Below are 15,765 nucleotides of genomic sequence, written 5' to 3' on the forward strand. Positions count from 1 at the left end.
CAGGACATTCCCTGGGAACTTCTCTCCCCAGCTGGCTCACCCGTACCGCACGAAGATCCTGAAGGCCATGGAGACAGTACTGAGCAGTCATATCCACGACCTGGACAAGGACACTGCGGGCGCTGTCATCCTCCTGGCTTCCAGTGAGATGACAAGGACCAAGGTGAGGGCCTCTGGCTGCTGAGGACAGCTCCTTAGACCTCCATCTCACAGCATCAGCAAGAGGGCTGGAGTCGGACCTGTTGACCACTTGATCCTGTGTATCCCTGAACTCTTAGGATGGGGGCAGGGAAGCCATGCTCAGGCTAATGGCCACATGCCTCACCTTACCAGTCCTCCCTGCCACACTCGTGGCTTTCTTCCTTAGGCACCAGGGCCCCTACGGAAGGGAGGTGGCCTGCAGGCTATGTTGTCTCTGACCCCTCTGACCCGTATTCACTAGGAGCGCTGGAACACAGCAGCTTCTCCTTGTGCAGCCACCCCTGAGGGCCGAGTAGCTTGCTTGTATCTCCCACGAGGTTCAGGGAAAGGTCATCCTGGTGGCTCTTTGGGTGCAGGAGCTGGACTGTGACTGGCAGCAGGCTGCAGGCAGCGTCCTGGTGGCTGTCGGCAAGCGATTCACCAACCAGGTGATGGAGGAGGTGCTCAGCCGGTTCCAGCCTGGGATGCTGCCCCACTCCTCCGTGCTGCACACACTCGCCAACCTCTCGGTGTCCAACGGTGAGTGCCATGAGGATTCCGGTGCCTCCATGTCCCTGAGTAGTTATGGCTGGGGGGCCGGGGGTGAGGGGGCGGCCTCTGAGGATGACCTGGAGTTGTGGTCTCACATCTGAAGTCCTGAGGAGGGGGTAGGCGGGAAGGGGGCTGGGCCTGCAGCCCCCATGACAGCCTCTCTCTCACAGCCTTTGATATGGTTCCTTTTCTGCCGTCCATCCTGAGCACCATGCTGCCCATGCTGGGCATGGCCAAGCAGGACGCGCTGAAGGTGGTGTTCTGCTGCGGTAAGACCGTGGGCGCTGCCCAGCTCCTTCACTTCCCGAACTATGGCCCCTCTTGGGAGGCTGTGGACAAACGTGTCCTTTGTGGCAGGTGCCATTGAGGTGGATATGGGTTGTCTACAAGTAAGGTAGGGCTCAGTTGGCCGAGCCCCTGGTGTGGTGAGGCTTGCACTCATAAATACAGCCCCTGCCCCTTACTGCCTCTCTCGGATGTACTGGGGTCTTGCCCCTCGAACCCCTGCAGGGTTTTGCAGAGGTCTCAGTAGTCCTGGAGAGTGGAGAGAATGTTTCTCAGAGCACTGCTTCCACTTTGATGCTCTATGTTCAAAGAGACTAGCAGAGTGTCTCGTGACCTCCATGACCTGGTATCTCAGACCCAAGGCAGTGAAGGACCATATGTCCACTGTCTTCCCACCATTCTCCTGTGGTCAGTGTCTGCAGCCTTTTGTGTGCTTGCAGGGAACCCTGGGAATTTTGTGGCCTGAACATGGTGCCTAGTGGTAAGTGAGGCTGTCAGTGGTAGAGGGCCTTCCATTCTGCTGGAAGGTGTAATAGCCTCACTGGGGGACAGGTATAACTCTGGGCTTCCTGCGTCTCCAGAACTGACAGCCAGGCTGTGGTTCTGAAGCTGGGTGGGAAGGGCACATCTAGGCCTTTCTGGGTCTCAGGAGGACAGGACCCTCAAGCTTCAAGTCAGGATCCTTTCTTCATGTCCAGCCCTCCCAAATGGGGACTGTTAGTTCCTGGCTCTCCTGCTCCCCACCCCCACCCCCCACCCTGCCTCTTTTCACAGCAGCAAAATCCAGGCGGTTCTTCATCTCCTGCCTTCTCTCCTCACCACCATTGCACTCCCGTCTTTCTGGCCCTGCCTGCCTCATGCTGTTGTCCGTGAGGCCCCTTCTCCCTGGTCGTTTTCTGCCTGTGGTTGAGAGCTGGGCCAGGTCATAGTGGTGGCAATCCTGCTTGGGCTTGGTGTAGTTTGGGATGAATAGGAGATGTGTCAGAGTAGGCGCAGTGTGGGCTTCGATAAACGCACATTCAGACCAGAAGGTGCTGGGTACGGGGGAGGGGGCCTCACCCAGGTAGAGGCTGTAGAGATTCTCTAATATAGAGGAAGGAAGTTGTACTGAGCATATGGGATTCATGCCGAATACTAGCCGCTGTTGCCTTGTGGCTCTCCTGGAAAACATCTGGTGGGGTTGATCCTGGCCTGCAGAAAGATGCCCTCTGATTCCTGCCGTGTGGGCACCTCAGTCTGTAGCAGATGGACTTGACCAAGATAAATCCGTGTTTTATGTGAGGGTTGGGGGCAGGGTCTTACGTTATGCAGACCGTCTGTGACTTTGAATCATTGCCCTGCTAGAGTTACTGACATAGACAATTGTTGCTTGGTTTATGTGGTAATAGGGGCTTGAATCCAGAGTTTTGTGTATACTGGGCAATCACTTTACCACCCGAGCTACATCTCCAGCTCTGTTTCATTGCTGGAGACCGGATCTCTGAACTTGAAATCAGTTCTGCTACCTCAGCTTCCCAGTTGCTGGGATTACTGGCCCAAGTCACCCGGGCTCAGCAGGGGCACTCCTCCTACCTGCCCTGCTCACACTGGAGGATACGGTAGTCCTGTGGCCACAACAACCTCCGGCTGGTGGGCGCTCAGTTCTGGGCGTCTGAGGCCTGGATAGCTGGGTTGACAGCACTGCAGGAACAGAAAGCAGCGGTGAGCAGCGGTCTAACAGGAAGCCACCACAGAGGAGCTGACTGAAAGGTGCAGAGGGGCAGGGCTGCAGCCAGCCTGCCCGCGGCCCAAAGTGGCAGGCAGCAGATAAGTCCCACCTCTGAGGAAAGTAAAGTGGGACAGTGGCAACCAAATAAACAGGAAGTGTGGCCTGGGAATAACAACCATTTGGTTAAAGGAAAGAACATCCGGGCTGGAGAAATGGCTCAGCAGTTAAGAGCACTGGCTGCTCTTCCAAAGGTCCTGAGTTCAATTCCCAGCAACCACATGGTGGCTCACAACCATCTGTAATGGGATCTGATGCCCTCTTCTGGTGTGTCTGAACACAGCTACAGTGTACTCATATAAATAAATCTTAAAAAAAAAAAAAAAAAAAAAGAAAAGAAAAGAACAACCAAAAGGAAGGACTGATGGCTAGCATCCCGGGAAGGTGAGCGGGAGAATGAGCTCGGGAAGCAAGAGCATGTCGCCATCCATGAAGGAGCACAGTCAAGAAGAATAAAACAGCTTTCCAGAAATACAGTGAGAGAAATGAGAAGCATCATAGAACAGTTGGTGGTTCAGGAAACTTCTGGGGGATGTGGCAGAGTCGAGTTATAGGAATTAGAAAAATCAGAGAAGAAAGGGTTAGTGGGTAAGACAGACCCCTGGGGAAGAGACGGAAGCATGTCTGAAGTCCCATGGCTCTGTGACTGCACAGACGAAAGGCCATAGCACATGTGCCCTGGACACCGGGAAGGAACTGGCACACCCTGGTCTTTAGGAGTGCCAGTCCACTCAGTGACCTTCTACAGCTCCGATCGAAGTATACACACTGGCTCCTGACTCTCCCCGTGCCATGGCCTGTGAGGACAAAGCCAAGGCTTTTCAGAGAAACAGGTCTTGGGCATGCATTTCATCCCGTCTTCCTGAGAGAGAACAGCTGAAGGGTGTGGCACCAAGGGGTAGCTCGGGCTGAGACAGAGTGCCCGGGGGGGTGATGGCAGTCTTATATGGGGGAAGGAGGCGAGGGTGAGTGGCCTGTGATGTCATTCTTCAAAGCTGTGGGGTGTTAGGGCTGTGGGGGTGACACCTTCAGAAGCAAGCAGACACCAGTGTAAGAGGATCTGACCACAGGGCAGCAGAGCTGCACTAGAAACATTAGTGGTTGGGAGGGATTGGCTCTGAGTGCCGCCAGGCTGCAGCTCCTAAAGGAGGACATGCTGCTGTGGGAGAACCTGAGGCACTTACTCAGGAGACCCAGCTGGTGGCTGCTGCCCAGGAAAAGGACATTGGCATCAGGAGAGCGGACCTCCTTTCTCTTGAGTTTATGCAACTCATTAAAAATCAAATCTAACAAGTTGTGATGGTTTTACATCTGGAAATATGATTACCTGTTCCTTGGCAAAACATTCTTGCCCCTGAAGACCACGCTGACTAATATCCTTTGGCTCTGAAGGAAGAACCTTGGGGCTGCGAGGAGCTGAGGAGTCAGATGTCTCCTGCTGCCTCCAGACCCCTCTTTGGCCTCCATGTAGGCAGCCAAGAGTGGAGGGAGTTGAGGCCTTTGCCTACCTGAACTGAGCCCCCTGAGGCCCATCTTCAGGGAAAGGGGGGCTCAGCAGTGAGCATTTCTCCAGTGGTCCTGATGGGAGGGTGGTTTCCCCTCATCATTTCTGTTAAGATCTCTGTCTCGTAGTTCACAGCTGGGCTTTATCCCTGCATCAGTGATGGTTCAAGTTTATTTCTCTTACTGGACCAGATGGGAGGCTGCGGCTGAGCTCTGCTTCACAGGGGGCTGAGTCGGGCGAGTCTTCTAGACACCAACCTGGGGTCATCCAAGACTGTCCTGGGCTCTGGCTGGGGGCGCCACTGGCTATGGGGCAGGGGTGGGGGCGGAGACTGAAAGTCCCAACATGTGCCTGGAACATTTGTATGTCCACTTCACACAGAGCAGGCTCAAAGAAGATAAGATTTGGACTGTTCCATTGCAGGCTGAGTCACCCGAATGAAGGGATGAAAGAAGGAACAAGGCAGAAGAAAAAAGCAAGTTCTGTGAGGGGAAAAAAGGTCACATAAAAATATAAGAAATTAAAATTTCAAGTCAGGAGGGTGGTGGTGGGTGCCTTTGATCCCAGCACCCGAACAGTAGAGACAGGCAGATCTCTGAGTTCAGACTGGTCTACAGAGCAAGTTCTAGGACAATCTGGAAATCCTGTCTCGAAAAATAAAAGCCAACCAACCCAACAAAAAGAAGCTAAATTTCCTACTGAAGAGAAGTTAGTCGTGTCGCTTTACAGGAGAATGGACACAGAGCAGAGTGTAAAGATAGATATCCTGGGGGAGACCCAGCAAGAGCCTTTGAGAATCAGACGATCAGGAGAGAAGGGATAGGGTGGGGCAGGTGGCAGACACGTTTGCTAGCCATGTCTCTTCATGGAGGATGAGACTCCTCATACCTGAAAGTACGGCAGATCCAAAGTGGTCCATGCCAACATGCCATGCCAGCATGCCATGCCAAAATAATGGATGCTGTGAAGTATGACCGGAAGAGCTTGAGTTGAGCACCTAGAGCCAGATCTCCTTCCTGTGACTCTGAGCCCACTGTGCAGGGAGTAGCATATGTGGTAAAGCCAGGCTCACATTTGGGAGTCACAGCTCTGTAGGCTCAGGACGGTTGGAAACCTCATAAAGCTATGGAGGTTCCCAGGCCCGTGTGGGGGCACACTGGTCACTGGTATACAGTAGTGAGGAGAGAGGCGGTAGCTGAGAATCCTGTGGACAAGGCCATGTGCCTTAGGGCTCTCTGTACGAAGGTTGCAGGAGCATCCTACTGATTGTCCCTGACGTGGGCAGAGCCACTGCTGTGCAAAAGGAATAGGGCCACTTTCCAGGTTCTTTTTCATAATCTGAGAATTAGCATTCACATCATGATTGCCTGTGCACCACCAGTCAGATGGTTTTGGATTGTGTGAAGGTAGCTTTGGCAGGATGTGAGCCCTTGCTAGAGTGACTGGTTCCAGAAGGTGGGGAGCACAGAGATTTCTACCCCAGTGCCCACACCTGCTCCTGCGTTCTCCCAAAGCCCAGGTGCAGACCTGTGTCTTGGGCTCGAATCCCAGCCATGTCTTTGAACCTCCCACATGAATGCCCGCAGTGACTCAGAGCCTCTGCTCTGCCCAGCTGTGTCTCCTCCATTCAGACCCCAGTGCCTAGCCACGGAGGGCCTGAGTAACTGCCCTGCATCCTGTGCCCATCCATCTGGACCTGGGACCTTTTTCCTGTTTCTTCTTGCCCCACACTGGGCCGGGCAGCCCTGGGGTGTATGTAGCAAGAGCCTCAGGGAGGGGGCGCAGTGTTTTTTGTCTGGGGTAGACATTGGATCAGGGTGTTGGTGGATGGGCACCTTCTTAGGGGCTCAGAATAAGAGTAGACTTCTCCCCGCTTCCCTCTCCTGACAGTATGGTGTCTTCCCCTGAGCTTCAGCTCCACCCGCTATTCTCTGTTTCTGTTACCCATGGCTGTCCTCTCCCTGTCTGTTCTAGTTTGAAGGGTTAGGACCACTCTCCTATATGAGGCCTTGTCCTCACAGATCTGTAGTCATCCTGTTTTCACAGAAGGCCATGGGTTTCAGGGAAGATACAAATGGCAGGGGGAGGTCTGTTTACCCTAAGTGTCTAGGGGTCCCCATCTGGCCAGATGATGGACTAAGCACCATGCAGACTGTTTGGAGAGTTAATGGGCAGCTCTGGGAAGCCAGTGTGACTCCTGTCACTGTGGGGCGTTCACAGCTCTCCAGCACTTCAGTGAAAGCATCCTGGAATACCTGGCCAACCTGGACCAAGCCCCAGACCCCACAGTCAGGAAGGACACCTTTGGAGCTGACATCTTTGGCGCCTATGACGTTCTTTTTCACCATTGGCTGCAGAGCCGAGATGCCAAGGTACAGCTGTGACCCATCAGAGCCCTCCTTCTGCCTTTGCCCTTTGTCCTTTTTTCTCTGCCTGGGTGGTCCTAAGGGGAGAAGGGGACCCAAATTCCCTGCCCATGATCAGTGTTTAGGAGGTGACGAGCCCCTACCTCCAACCAGAGTCAACCTGTGTCTAAAGCTTGGTCTTGAGTCCTGGTCATTGTAGGTCCCTGTGGCGCCCACTCTCTGCCCTGAGACTGTGTCCTGCTGGCCAGCGTCTGACCTCTCGCCATAGTTGCCGCATAGATGCCCTGGCAATCCATAGGGCTCAGGGCAGGGAGTAGACAGGGAGGCGTTTGCTGTCCTTTCAGCTCCGGCTTGCCGTGGTGGCGGCTCTGGGTCCCATGAGCCACCTGCTTCCCAGTGAGAGGCTGGAAGAGCAGCTCCCTAAGCTCCTCCCTGCAGTCCTCGGCCTCTACAAGAAGCATGCGGAGACCTTTCAGATATCGAAGGTATTTATAGGGTGGGAGGGCACAGCAACACCAGGACCCCTCTGATCAGACCCTGCCTGCAGAAGCAACCCTAACTTAAAATATTGTGTTGGGTTATGAGGGGAATGGCTTTCTCTCTACCATGCACTGGATGGGAGCCTGGGGACTTGCTGTCTACCTTCCATAGTGACCTGTGACCCAGAAAACACATTACTTAATGTGCTCCCCAAATTCTGGAGGAGGTGAAGGTATAGCTTCATTGTTGGGGTCTTAAGGGGTGTTAGTGTTCTCCTGGATGTCATCCTAGGGCTTCACTTCCTTCACGGGGGGCAGGAGGTGGACTGAAGCCATCTCCTCCCTGTCTTGAATAGAGCCTGGGCCAGATTCTTGAGGCAGCTGTGAATGTGAGCAGCCGCACCCTGGAGGTTCAGCTCGATGCCCTCCTGGTGGCTCTTCACGCTCAGGTAGGCTGGAGAGGAGCGCCTGGGGTGGTGGACCTGGTGGGGATGGACTCTTCAAAGTGAACTGCCTGGTGGGAGCACGGGGAACATGAGTGAGACTGGGTGCTTCAGCCACACAGCTGTGGAGTGGGCTTCTGAGCACCACGTGGGCATGGCCCCCTGGCGTGAGGCTTCATCTGTGCAATGCAGTGTGTGGGTTTCTTTTCTATTGCTGTGACAACATACTATGACACCTTGTGAAAGAAAGCGTTTCATTGGACTTAAAGTTTTCAGAGAGAGTCCATGATGGTGGGCAAGGGCGTCATGGTGACAGGAACAGCTGGGAGCTCACATGGTGATCTACAAGGAGGAGTCTGTATCAGTCAGTGTGTACGTGTGTGTGTACGTGTGTACGTGTGTGTGTGTGTGTGTGCGCGCACACACACACATGCATGCATCTGTGTCTGTCTGTCTTAGCATGGCTTACAGGCTGTGATCCAAGGAGCCCAACACTGTCTGGGTCCTGACAGAAAGGCCAGGGGTCCGCAGCTGCTTAGTCCATGAGACTGGGTGTCCCAGCCTGATGCTGGAGTCTGTCCCAAGGAAGTGCTGGAGAGCTGCCAGTCTTCAGTCTAAGCTGGAATTCTGAGGAAGGAGACTCTACTACCAGTGAAGGAATGCCTTGGGGAAAAGACAGATGAACTTTCTAGTGAGAGCAAGGGCAAGCAGGTAGAAAACAAAGCCCTCTTTCATCTGCGACCTTTTATGTAACCTGCTACCAGAAGGTGTGGCTGGATTCAGTGTGGATCTTCCCACCTCAAATGATCTGATCAAGAAAATTCTTCCTAGGCAAGCCCAGCTGCTTGTTTTATTTTTTGTTTTACATGTATGGGTGTTTTGCTTGCATGAATGTCTGCACAAGTACCTGTGGAGACCAGAAGAGGATGTCAGATCCCTGAGACCTGGAGTTACTGATGGTTGTGAGCTGCCATGTGGGTGCTGGGAATTGAACCTAGGTCCTTTGGAAGAGCAGCCAGTGCTCTCAACTGCTTAGCCATCTCTCCAGTCCACAGATGCTTAGGTTTTAGTTGGTTCGAGATGGGAGTTAAGTTGACAGCCAAGATAATGAGCCACCACAAAGGCAGAGAGAGCTAGCTGGAAATGGTGTGAGTCTTTTGAAACCTCGATCCAACAGGGCCACACCTCCTAATCCTTCCCAAACAATTCCACCAACTGGGGAGGTATTCGAGTATACAAGCCCATGGGGAGCAGTCTCACTCATATCACCACATACAGGACGGGGACAGCAGGCATGGGCATCCAGACGGATAGAGTGTGGCACTGAGGGCTGGCTCAGGAGGGCATCCAGAAGGATAGAGTGTGGCACTGAGAGCTGGCTCAGGAGGTCTCAGGGAGTTTGAGCATGGCCGCTGAGTGGTAAGGAGAGGCCTGAGGCTGCCTTGGTCACCTCAGGAACCGAGCAAGAGAGGAGAGACATGGGGTGTCCTGAGACACAAGATTCCACTGCAGGATGTACTTCTCTGAGAGATCATCTGGCTGCAGAGCATCTTCCCTGTGGGTCAGGAAGCCTGAGAGAGCTGCTGGACAGTGTGTCCCAGCAAGGGAGCACGAGTCTGTGAAACTTCGTGGTTAAGAAAAGAGTAGGAAGATGGAAAAGGGCCTTGGTGGGGCTCAAGGAGACTTCCTTAAAAAAAAAAAAATCATTGCTGGGTGTGGTGACGCACATCTCTGATCCCAGCACCTGAGAGACAGAGGGGTCTGAGTTCGAGGCCAGCCTGGTCTACAGAGTGAGTTCCAGGACAGCCAGGGCTACACAGAGAAACCCTGTCTTGAAAAACAACAACAACCACAATTAAAAACCCACAACATAGCCAGGCATGGTGGTGCACACCTTTAATCCCAGCACTCGGGAGGCAGAGGCAGGCGGATTTCTGAGTTCGAGGCCAGCCTGGTCTACAGAGTGAGTTCCAGGACAGCCAGGGCTACACAGAGAAACCCTGTCTTGAAAAACAACAACAACCACAATTAAAAACCCACAACATAGCCAGGCATGGTGGTGCACACCTTTAATCCCAGCACTCGGGAGGCAGAGGCAGGCGGATTTCTGAGTTCGAGGCCAGCCTGGTCTACAGAGTGAGTTCCAGGACAGCCAGGACTGCACAGAGAAACCCTGTCTCGAAACAAACAAACAAACAAAAAAACCCACAACATAATCGTGCATTTTGCAGGAAAATGGACAGATCTTCCTTTTTAACAAAGTTTATTAGTTGTATGTGTTTTGAATGAAAACAGAAACTTTTTCTTGGTATAGTTTGACCAAGAGCGAATCCAAATTTGAATTCTCTACTTTTTCCCCTGTGTCTTCTATTTGTAGTCTGTGGTTACTGGCCTACCCGTTGTGTGTGTGTTTGATATGGCCCGGACACCTTTGGTTTTGCCTTCTGGTGTGTATTTCTGCTCTGGGTGTGTCCCTAATAATGTTCTTTGTTCTGTATTTATTGAACAGCAGAAAAAAATGGTATGGGAAAGGGTTGTAGGGCTTTTTTTTTTTTACAGAAATCTTTACAGTTTTACAAGGGAAGAAGTTAGTTACACTGAATAGCACCCCAAACCACACAAATGTTACCAGCCTATATCCACATGTTGTTTTATGGAGTATTTGTCTTAAGGTTACTTTCAACCTGTTGGCTGTTTTCAGCAAATGATTACCACAACCTACATTATTCTGGGTCAGGGGCATTCTGGGAAGAGTACATAGCTCAAGATTAAAGCTATACATTACCTTGGGTTGTAAAAGCTGAGGATGGGAACTCCAAGATGGTAAGGTTGGTTACATTGTTCTCTTAAACAGGCTGAGTATAGTTGGTTGAACAGTGTTTTGCTTTGGTTTGACTTTGTAGTGAGTATGAGTGTTTAAAACATTTTTTAAGATTTATATATTTGATTTTATATTTATGAGTGTTTTGCCTGCATGTATGTCTATGTACCAGGTATGTGCAGTACCCATTGTGGCCAGAAGAGGGCGTTGACTCACATTCAACTAGAGTTACAAACAGTTGTAAGCCACTGTTTGGGTACTAGGCAGCTTTTGTATCCCTCAGCATTTGATAGATGAGGGATACAGCCTCTAACATTGCATCTCTCACTCAGGCCTTGAGTAGCAGGGCTTACAGCTCCTGGGCCTGGGGAGGGAGAGACTTTAGGCCCTAAAGGCTGGCCAGCTCCCTAGATCCAGGGCCCGCAGTCGCTCTCCTGTGGCTCTTCTGGTCTTCTATCTCAGCTCTGCCCTCCCTGCTAGAGCTGGAGGTCTTGCTCCAGCTCTGGTCCTTCTGCCAGCCGTTGAGCTGCTGTCCGCAGCCGTAAGCAGCCAGCTGCCTAGGCAGTTTGAACTCGGCCACTGATGCTGTGGCTTTGCTGCTTCTGCCCTTGTTGCCGAGATACGTTCTCTGCTGTGGCTTCCTGTTCCATTGGCCCAATTACTAAAAGCAAGCCAGAAAAGATCACTCGAGGGAAGCCTTGTATTGGACCCCATGTTTCACAGAGCATTTGGGTGCCTCTCAGCTGACTCACCAAATGACTTAAGCATCTTGCTTACCCATGTAGTATCGCCAGAAGAGAGGTGTTTAAACCAATCACAGCCAAGTTCCCTTGCAAATAAAGGCTTATGTTCATAGGAGTCACACAGCCTTGGCCCTTTAGCACCCGTCCAGTACTTGCTCTCCGGTAGGCCACCAGAGGACGTTCTCTCTCTAACCCAGATAGAAGTGGCTGCAGATCATTAGTGTTCTCTAAGCCTTATTGTAACAAAAAGTCCAGTGTAAGCTTTGAAATCATTCTGACATGGTCTGTAGCATCAAGAGCTAGAGCAAGCAGAGTATGTCATTCCCTCATGGTGTCCGCGGAGGGTTCATACGGGGAGGTAGGACGTCTGGCTGTTCGGCTGACAGTCATTTTTACAGCAGAGGAGAATCTAAAAGTTGCCAGTTAGGGAATCAAACTGCCCCATGCTCCAACATCAGGGGTCCTACAGTAACAACTACACCACTGGGCTTGTGAGCTGGCTCCATGGGGAAAGGCGCTTGCCACTCACACTGGAATCACACATAAAGGTAGAAGAGCTGACTCCATTGCGGTGTTCTCTGGTCTCTACCTGGGTACCATAGCTCGCGCGTGTGCGCACGTGCACACCACACACACACATACACATGATAGTGAGTGAATACTCTTTATAAAAAGAACTTATTGAGCCTGCTGGTGGTGGCACACACCTTTAGTCCCAGCACTTGGGAGGAGGCAGAGACAGGCAGATCTCTCTGAGTTCGAGGTCAGTCTGGTCTACAGAGCAATTTCACATACATGAACTAAATCTCTCTCCCCCCCCCCCCACACACAAATCAAAATGAGAAAAGAAATTACAGTTAGCACTAATACCGTAGCAGGGCTGTAATACTGCTTACCTCATCAAGTATGGTGGCACATGCTTCTAATAGTGCCACTGAGGCAGGAAGATATGAGTTCAAGGCCTGCCTCGGCTGCGTGAATCATGTCTCAAAAGAACCAAAGCATAGGCTGGAGAGAAGGCTTGGCGGTTAGGAATGGTGGTTGCTCTTGCAGACTGACCTGGGTTTGATTCCCAGTAACCGCACGACAGCTCACAACCGTCTAACCCTAGTCCAAGGGAATTTCTCACCCTCTTGACCTCCAAGGGCTCCTCAATTCCGGCAAAGCATTCATGCACATTAAACAGTAGAGCAGATCTTTACATTATTTTATTTTGCACGATTGGTGTTTAGCCCACATAGTTATCTGTGTACCATGTGCCCGGAACCCACGGAGAGCAGAAGAGGCCTCAAGTCCTCTGCAGCTCTAGTTACAGTTGTGAGCCGCCACGGGGGTGCTGAGAATTGAACCCCGGTCCTCTGGAAGAGCAGCTAGACCTCTTAACCACTGAGCCATCTCTCCAGCCCCCCTTTAAAAATTTTTTTTAAAATAGAAAAACAGCAACAACAAAATCCTTTCCAGTACCCTAAGGTGAGGTCAAGCCGCCTACCTAATGCACAGCAGGGCCCTGACGTGACGATGAGTCTGTCGCTATAACCGCTGTCCTGTCTCCTGGAGCAGATTTGTGTGCCTGTGGAGTCCTCGAGCCCCCTGGTGATGAACAGCCAGAAGGAGGTGCTTCGCTGCTTCACAGTGCTGGGTGAGTGGTGGCCCGGGCGCTGGCTTTCATGTAAGGAAGCCTCAGAGGACGTGTCTGAGCCGGTTGTCGTTTATTATTATTATTATTATTATTATTATTATTATTATTATTAATTAATCAAAACCAACATAGGATCTCACTGTCCTTTTGGCTCAGCTGACCTTGGGTTCATGTTCCTTCTGCCTTGGGGTCCCAGATACCAGAGTTACAGTCGTGTGCCCTCAAGCCTGGTCTGCTGTCCTCTTTGAGGGGAGAATGGCTTTTTGTCTCAGGCTGCGGAGGGTTAGAGCCTCAAGCAGAGCCTTGGTCTCGGTTACAGCCTGTGAGTTCTGCTCTTCACTGGAATGTGTGTTCTAGCTCTGCTTGTCTCAGCCTAGAGGCTTCTGTCTCCCATCCCACACCTTCCTTCCTGACTCTGGCCATCAGTCTGGCACTACCTGACCCTCCACCTCTACCCCAGCTACAGCATCTTTCCGTGTGTCACCTGGAACCTGTTGGTCTAGATCAGTCAGAGCTTGGTCTACCAGATCTGCCCCTGGTGCCTGCATCCTGTCTCAGCCTGCTTGCCAGCTTGAAGGTCAGGCAGAGGCTTGTGACTTGCCGGCCACCGAAGACCAGTGCCATCAGCACCCACCTAGAGTCTAGAGAGAGGAAGGCTGAGAGACTGCTCCAGCTGGCCCAGAGTGTGGGGGGAGGGCGGGCCAATTTTTACTGTCATGGACACTGATTCACAAAGGTGAGAGAACTCAACCGTGGTCATTTCCAGAAGGTTCCCATTGGCAGTGATATGGGTCCAAGTTAGAGGTCTGTCCAGGGTCAGCATCTGAGTGTTTGCGAATTGTTCTCTAGTTGCAGATCAACCCCGAAGCAGGAGGATCTCTGAGGGGCCCCTCGTGGGCTCCCCGTGAATTAAGTGGGAATGAACCCACTGGTCCTGGTGACCTCAGGTCTGAGTCTCACATGTGGTGCCACCCTTTGGTGTCAGAGTCCCCTGTGCTAGTCTGACCCTTCACTCTATGCAGCTACTCAAAGAAACCCTGGGGAAATGGATGGTCAGGAAGTTGAGTCTCCCGCACTCCCCACAGTGTGTTTTGCCTTCCCAGTCCTGCTAAACTCCAGCTACAGAATGACCAGGTGAACAGAATCAGCCCTGGTGAGCTTAGGGTGCAAGCGTGGAGCAAAGAGACAGTTAGACCGTATCTGATGCACATGTTGCCCTGCAGCCTGCTGCTCTCCTGACCGTCTGCTGGCCTTCTTACTGCCCAGGCTGGACAGCAGCAACGAGAGGCTCCGTGTGGGTACCCTGCAGATCCTGAGACACATCATCAACTCAGCTGGTAAGTGCCTCCTGTGCCTGCAGCCTGGCCACCTGTGCCATGTCCAGTGTGGGATAGTACCAGTGTAATGCCCATCATTTGGATGACCGTAACTTCCTACTTTGAATTACTGTTAGTGGTAGTGTTTTAGCTTCACGGTCTTCGAAATTGAACTGTGTTTTAGTCATTGCCGTGATAAGACACCGTGACCAAGGTAACTTATCAGAAGAAGAGGTTTACTTGGAGGTGGGGGACAATGGAGAGCAAGTGCTCATGGGCAGACATTTGATAACTGGAAGCAGCCTGGACTTTAGGAGCTCAAAGCCTGCCTCCAGTGAGGTACCTCCTCCAACAAGGTCACATCTCCTAATCATTCCCTAACTCCTCCACCAACTGGGGCTAAGCATGCAAATGTATTAGCCTATTGGGCCATTCCCAACAAAAACACTACAGATTAGGTTAGGGTTCCACACACGCTAGGCAAGTGTTCTACCTCTGAGTAACACTCAGCCCCCAGTTTCCTGCTCTTAAGGGAGACTTATTTGATTGAAATAAGCAAACTTATTGAGCAATAAGTTCCATAAAGATAGTTATAGTTGTACACGAGGGTTTGTGGTCTGGTGAGTTCCATTCATGCCCTGTCAGAGGTCAGCAGAGAGTGGCTATGGGTCATGTCTTAGGGTTTTACTGCTGTGAGCAGACACCATGACCAAGGCAAGTCTTACAAAGGACAACATTTAATTGGGGCTGGCGTACAGGTTCAGAGGTTTGGCCCATTATCATCAAGGCAGGAGCATGGCAGCATCCAGGCAGGCATGGTGCAGGAGGAGCTGAGAGTTCTACATCTTCATCTGAAGGCTGCTAGCAAAATACTGACTTCCAGGCAGCTAGGATGAGGGTCTTATAGCCCACATCCACAGTGACACACCTACTCCAACAAGGCCATACCTGCTAATAGTGCCACTCCCTAGGCCAAGCATGTACAAACCATCACAGGTCACGCTGGGTGTCATTACATAGGAGGTTCAGAAAGGAACATCCTGTTGCCTGGGCTCTTCCTGGCGGTGGTTAAGGCACCAGAAGTAGACTCTTGGTAGTGGTTTTTTAGGGTGCACGTGTGCGTGCGTATGTGCTTGCATGCATGCATGTTTACATTTAAGAGTTCACCAGTGGGGCTGGAGAGATGGCTCAGTGGTTAGGAGCACTGACTGTTCTTCCAAAGGTCCTCAGTTCAATTCCCAGCAACCACATGGTTGCTCACAACCATCTGTAAATAGATCCGGCGCCTCTTCTGGTGTGTCTGAAGATAGCTACAGTGTACTTACATATAATAAATAAATCTTAAAAAAAAAAAAAAAAAAAAGAGTTCACCAGTGGATTGTGATTCAGGTGAACGGACACATGGGTTGTACAAGAGCAAATGAAAAGTAAGTTCCTTTTCTAGTTCCAACCCTGCCCTTGTTTTCTTGTTTGGTTGTTTTGGTGGGGGTGATGGTTTTAATGACTAAGATGGTTAGGTCTATAAAAATTCATTGATAGTGAAAATATAAAACTATAGCAGATGCTGTGTGGCCTCCGAATGGGCATTCTAACTGTGCAGATGGTCACTGAGCCGTGCAGCCTTCAGGACTGGGCAGGGTTGTTTGGGTACTTCTCTTTCTTCTCTTTTCCT

General features: G+C 51.5%; 1 protein-coding gene across 4 annotated transcripts in view; it reads left to right on the forward strand.

Moving 5' to 3' along the window:
- The window catches only part of Mroh1 (maestro heat like repeat family member 1), a 73,289-nt gene that overhangs the window by 17,968 nt on the left and 39,556 nt on the right, over window positions 1–15,765 (forward strand). For 2 of the 4 annotated variants that reach the window (XM_029531122.1, XM_029531123.1), the window contains exons 5-13: window positions 32–163; window positions 558–720; window positions 903–1,001; window positions 6,507–6,658; window positions 6,997–7,137; window positions 7,488–7,580; window positions 12,699–12,777; window positions 12,974–13,099; window positions 14,001–14,114. In XM_029531122.1, coding sequence (XP_029386982.1) covers window positions 32–163; window positions 558–720; window positions 903–1,001; window positions 6,507–6,658; window positions 6,997–7,137; window positions 7,488–7,580; window positions 12,699–12,777; window positions 12,974–13,099; window positions 14,001–14,114 — 1,099 coding nt within the window. The remainder of the gene's footprint in view (window positions 1–31; window positions 164–557; window positions 721–902; window positions 1,002–6,506; window positions 6,659–6,996; window positions 7,138–7,487; window positions 7,581–12,698; window positions 12,778–12,973; window positions 13,100–14,000; window positions 14,115–15,765) is intronic. The other 2 variants (XM_021217259.2, XM_021217260.2) reach the window with 1 other exon arrangement.

Source organism: Mus pahari, chromosome 17 (genome assembly GCF_900095145.1).
Source record: "Mus pahari chromosome 17, PAHARI_EIJ_v1.1, whole genome shotgun sequence".
Taxonomy (NCBI): Eukaryota; Metazoa; Chordata; class Mammalia; order Rodentia; family Muridae; genus Mus; species Mus pahari.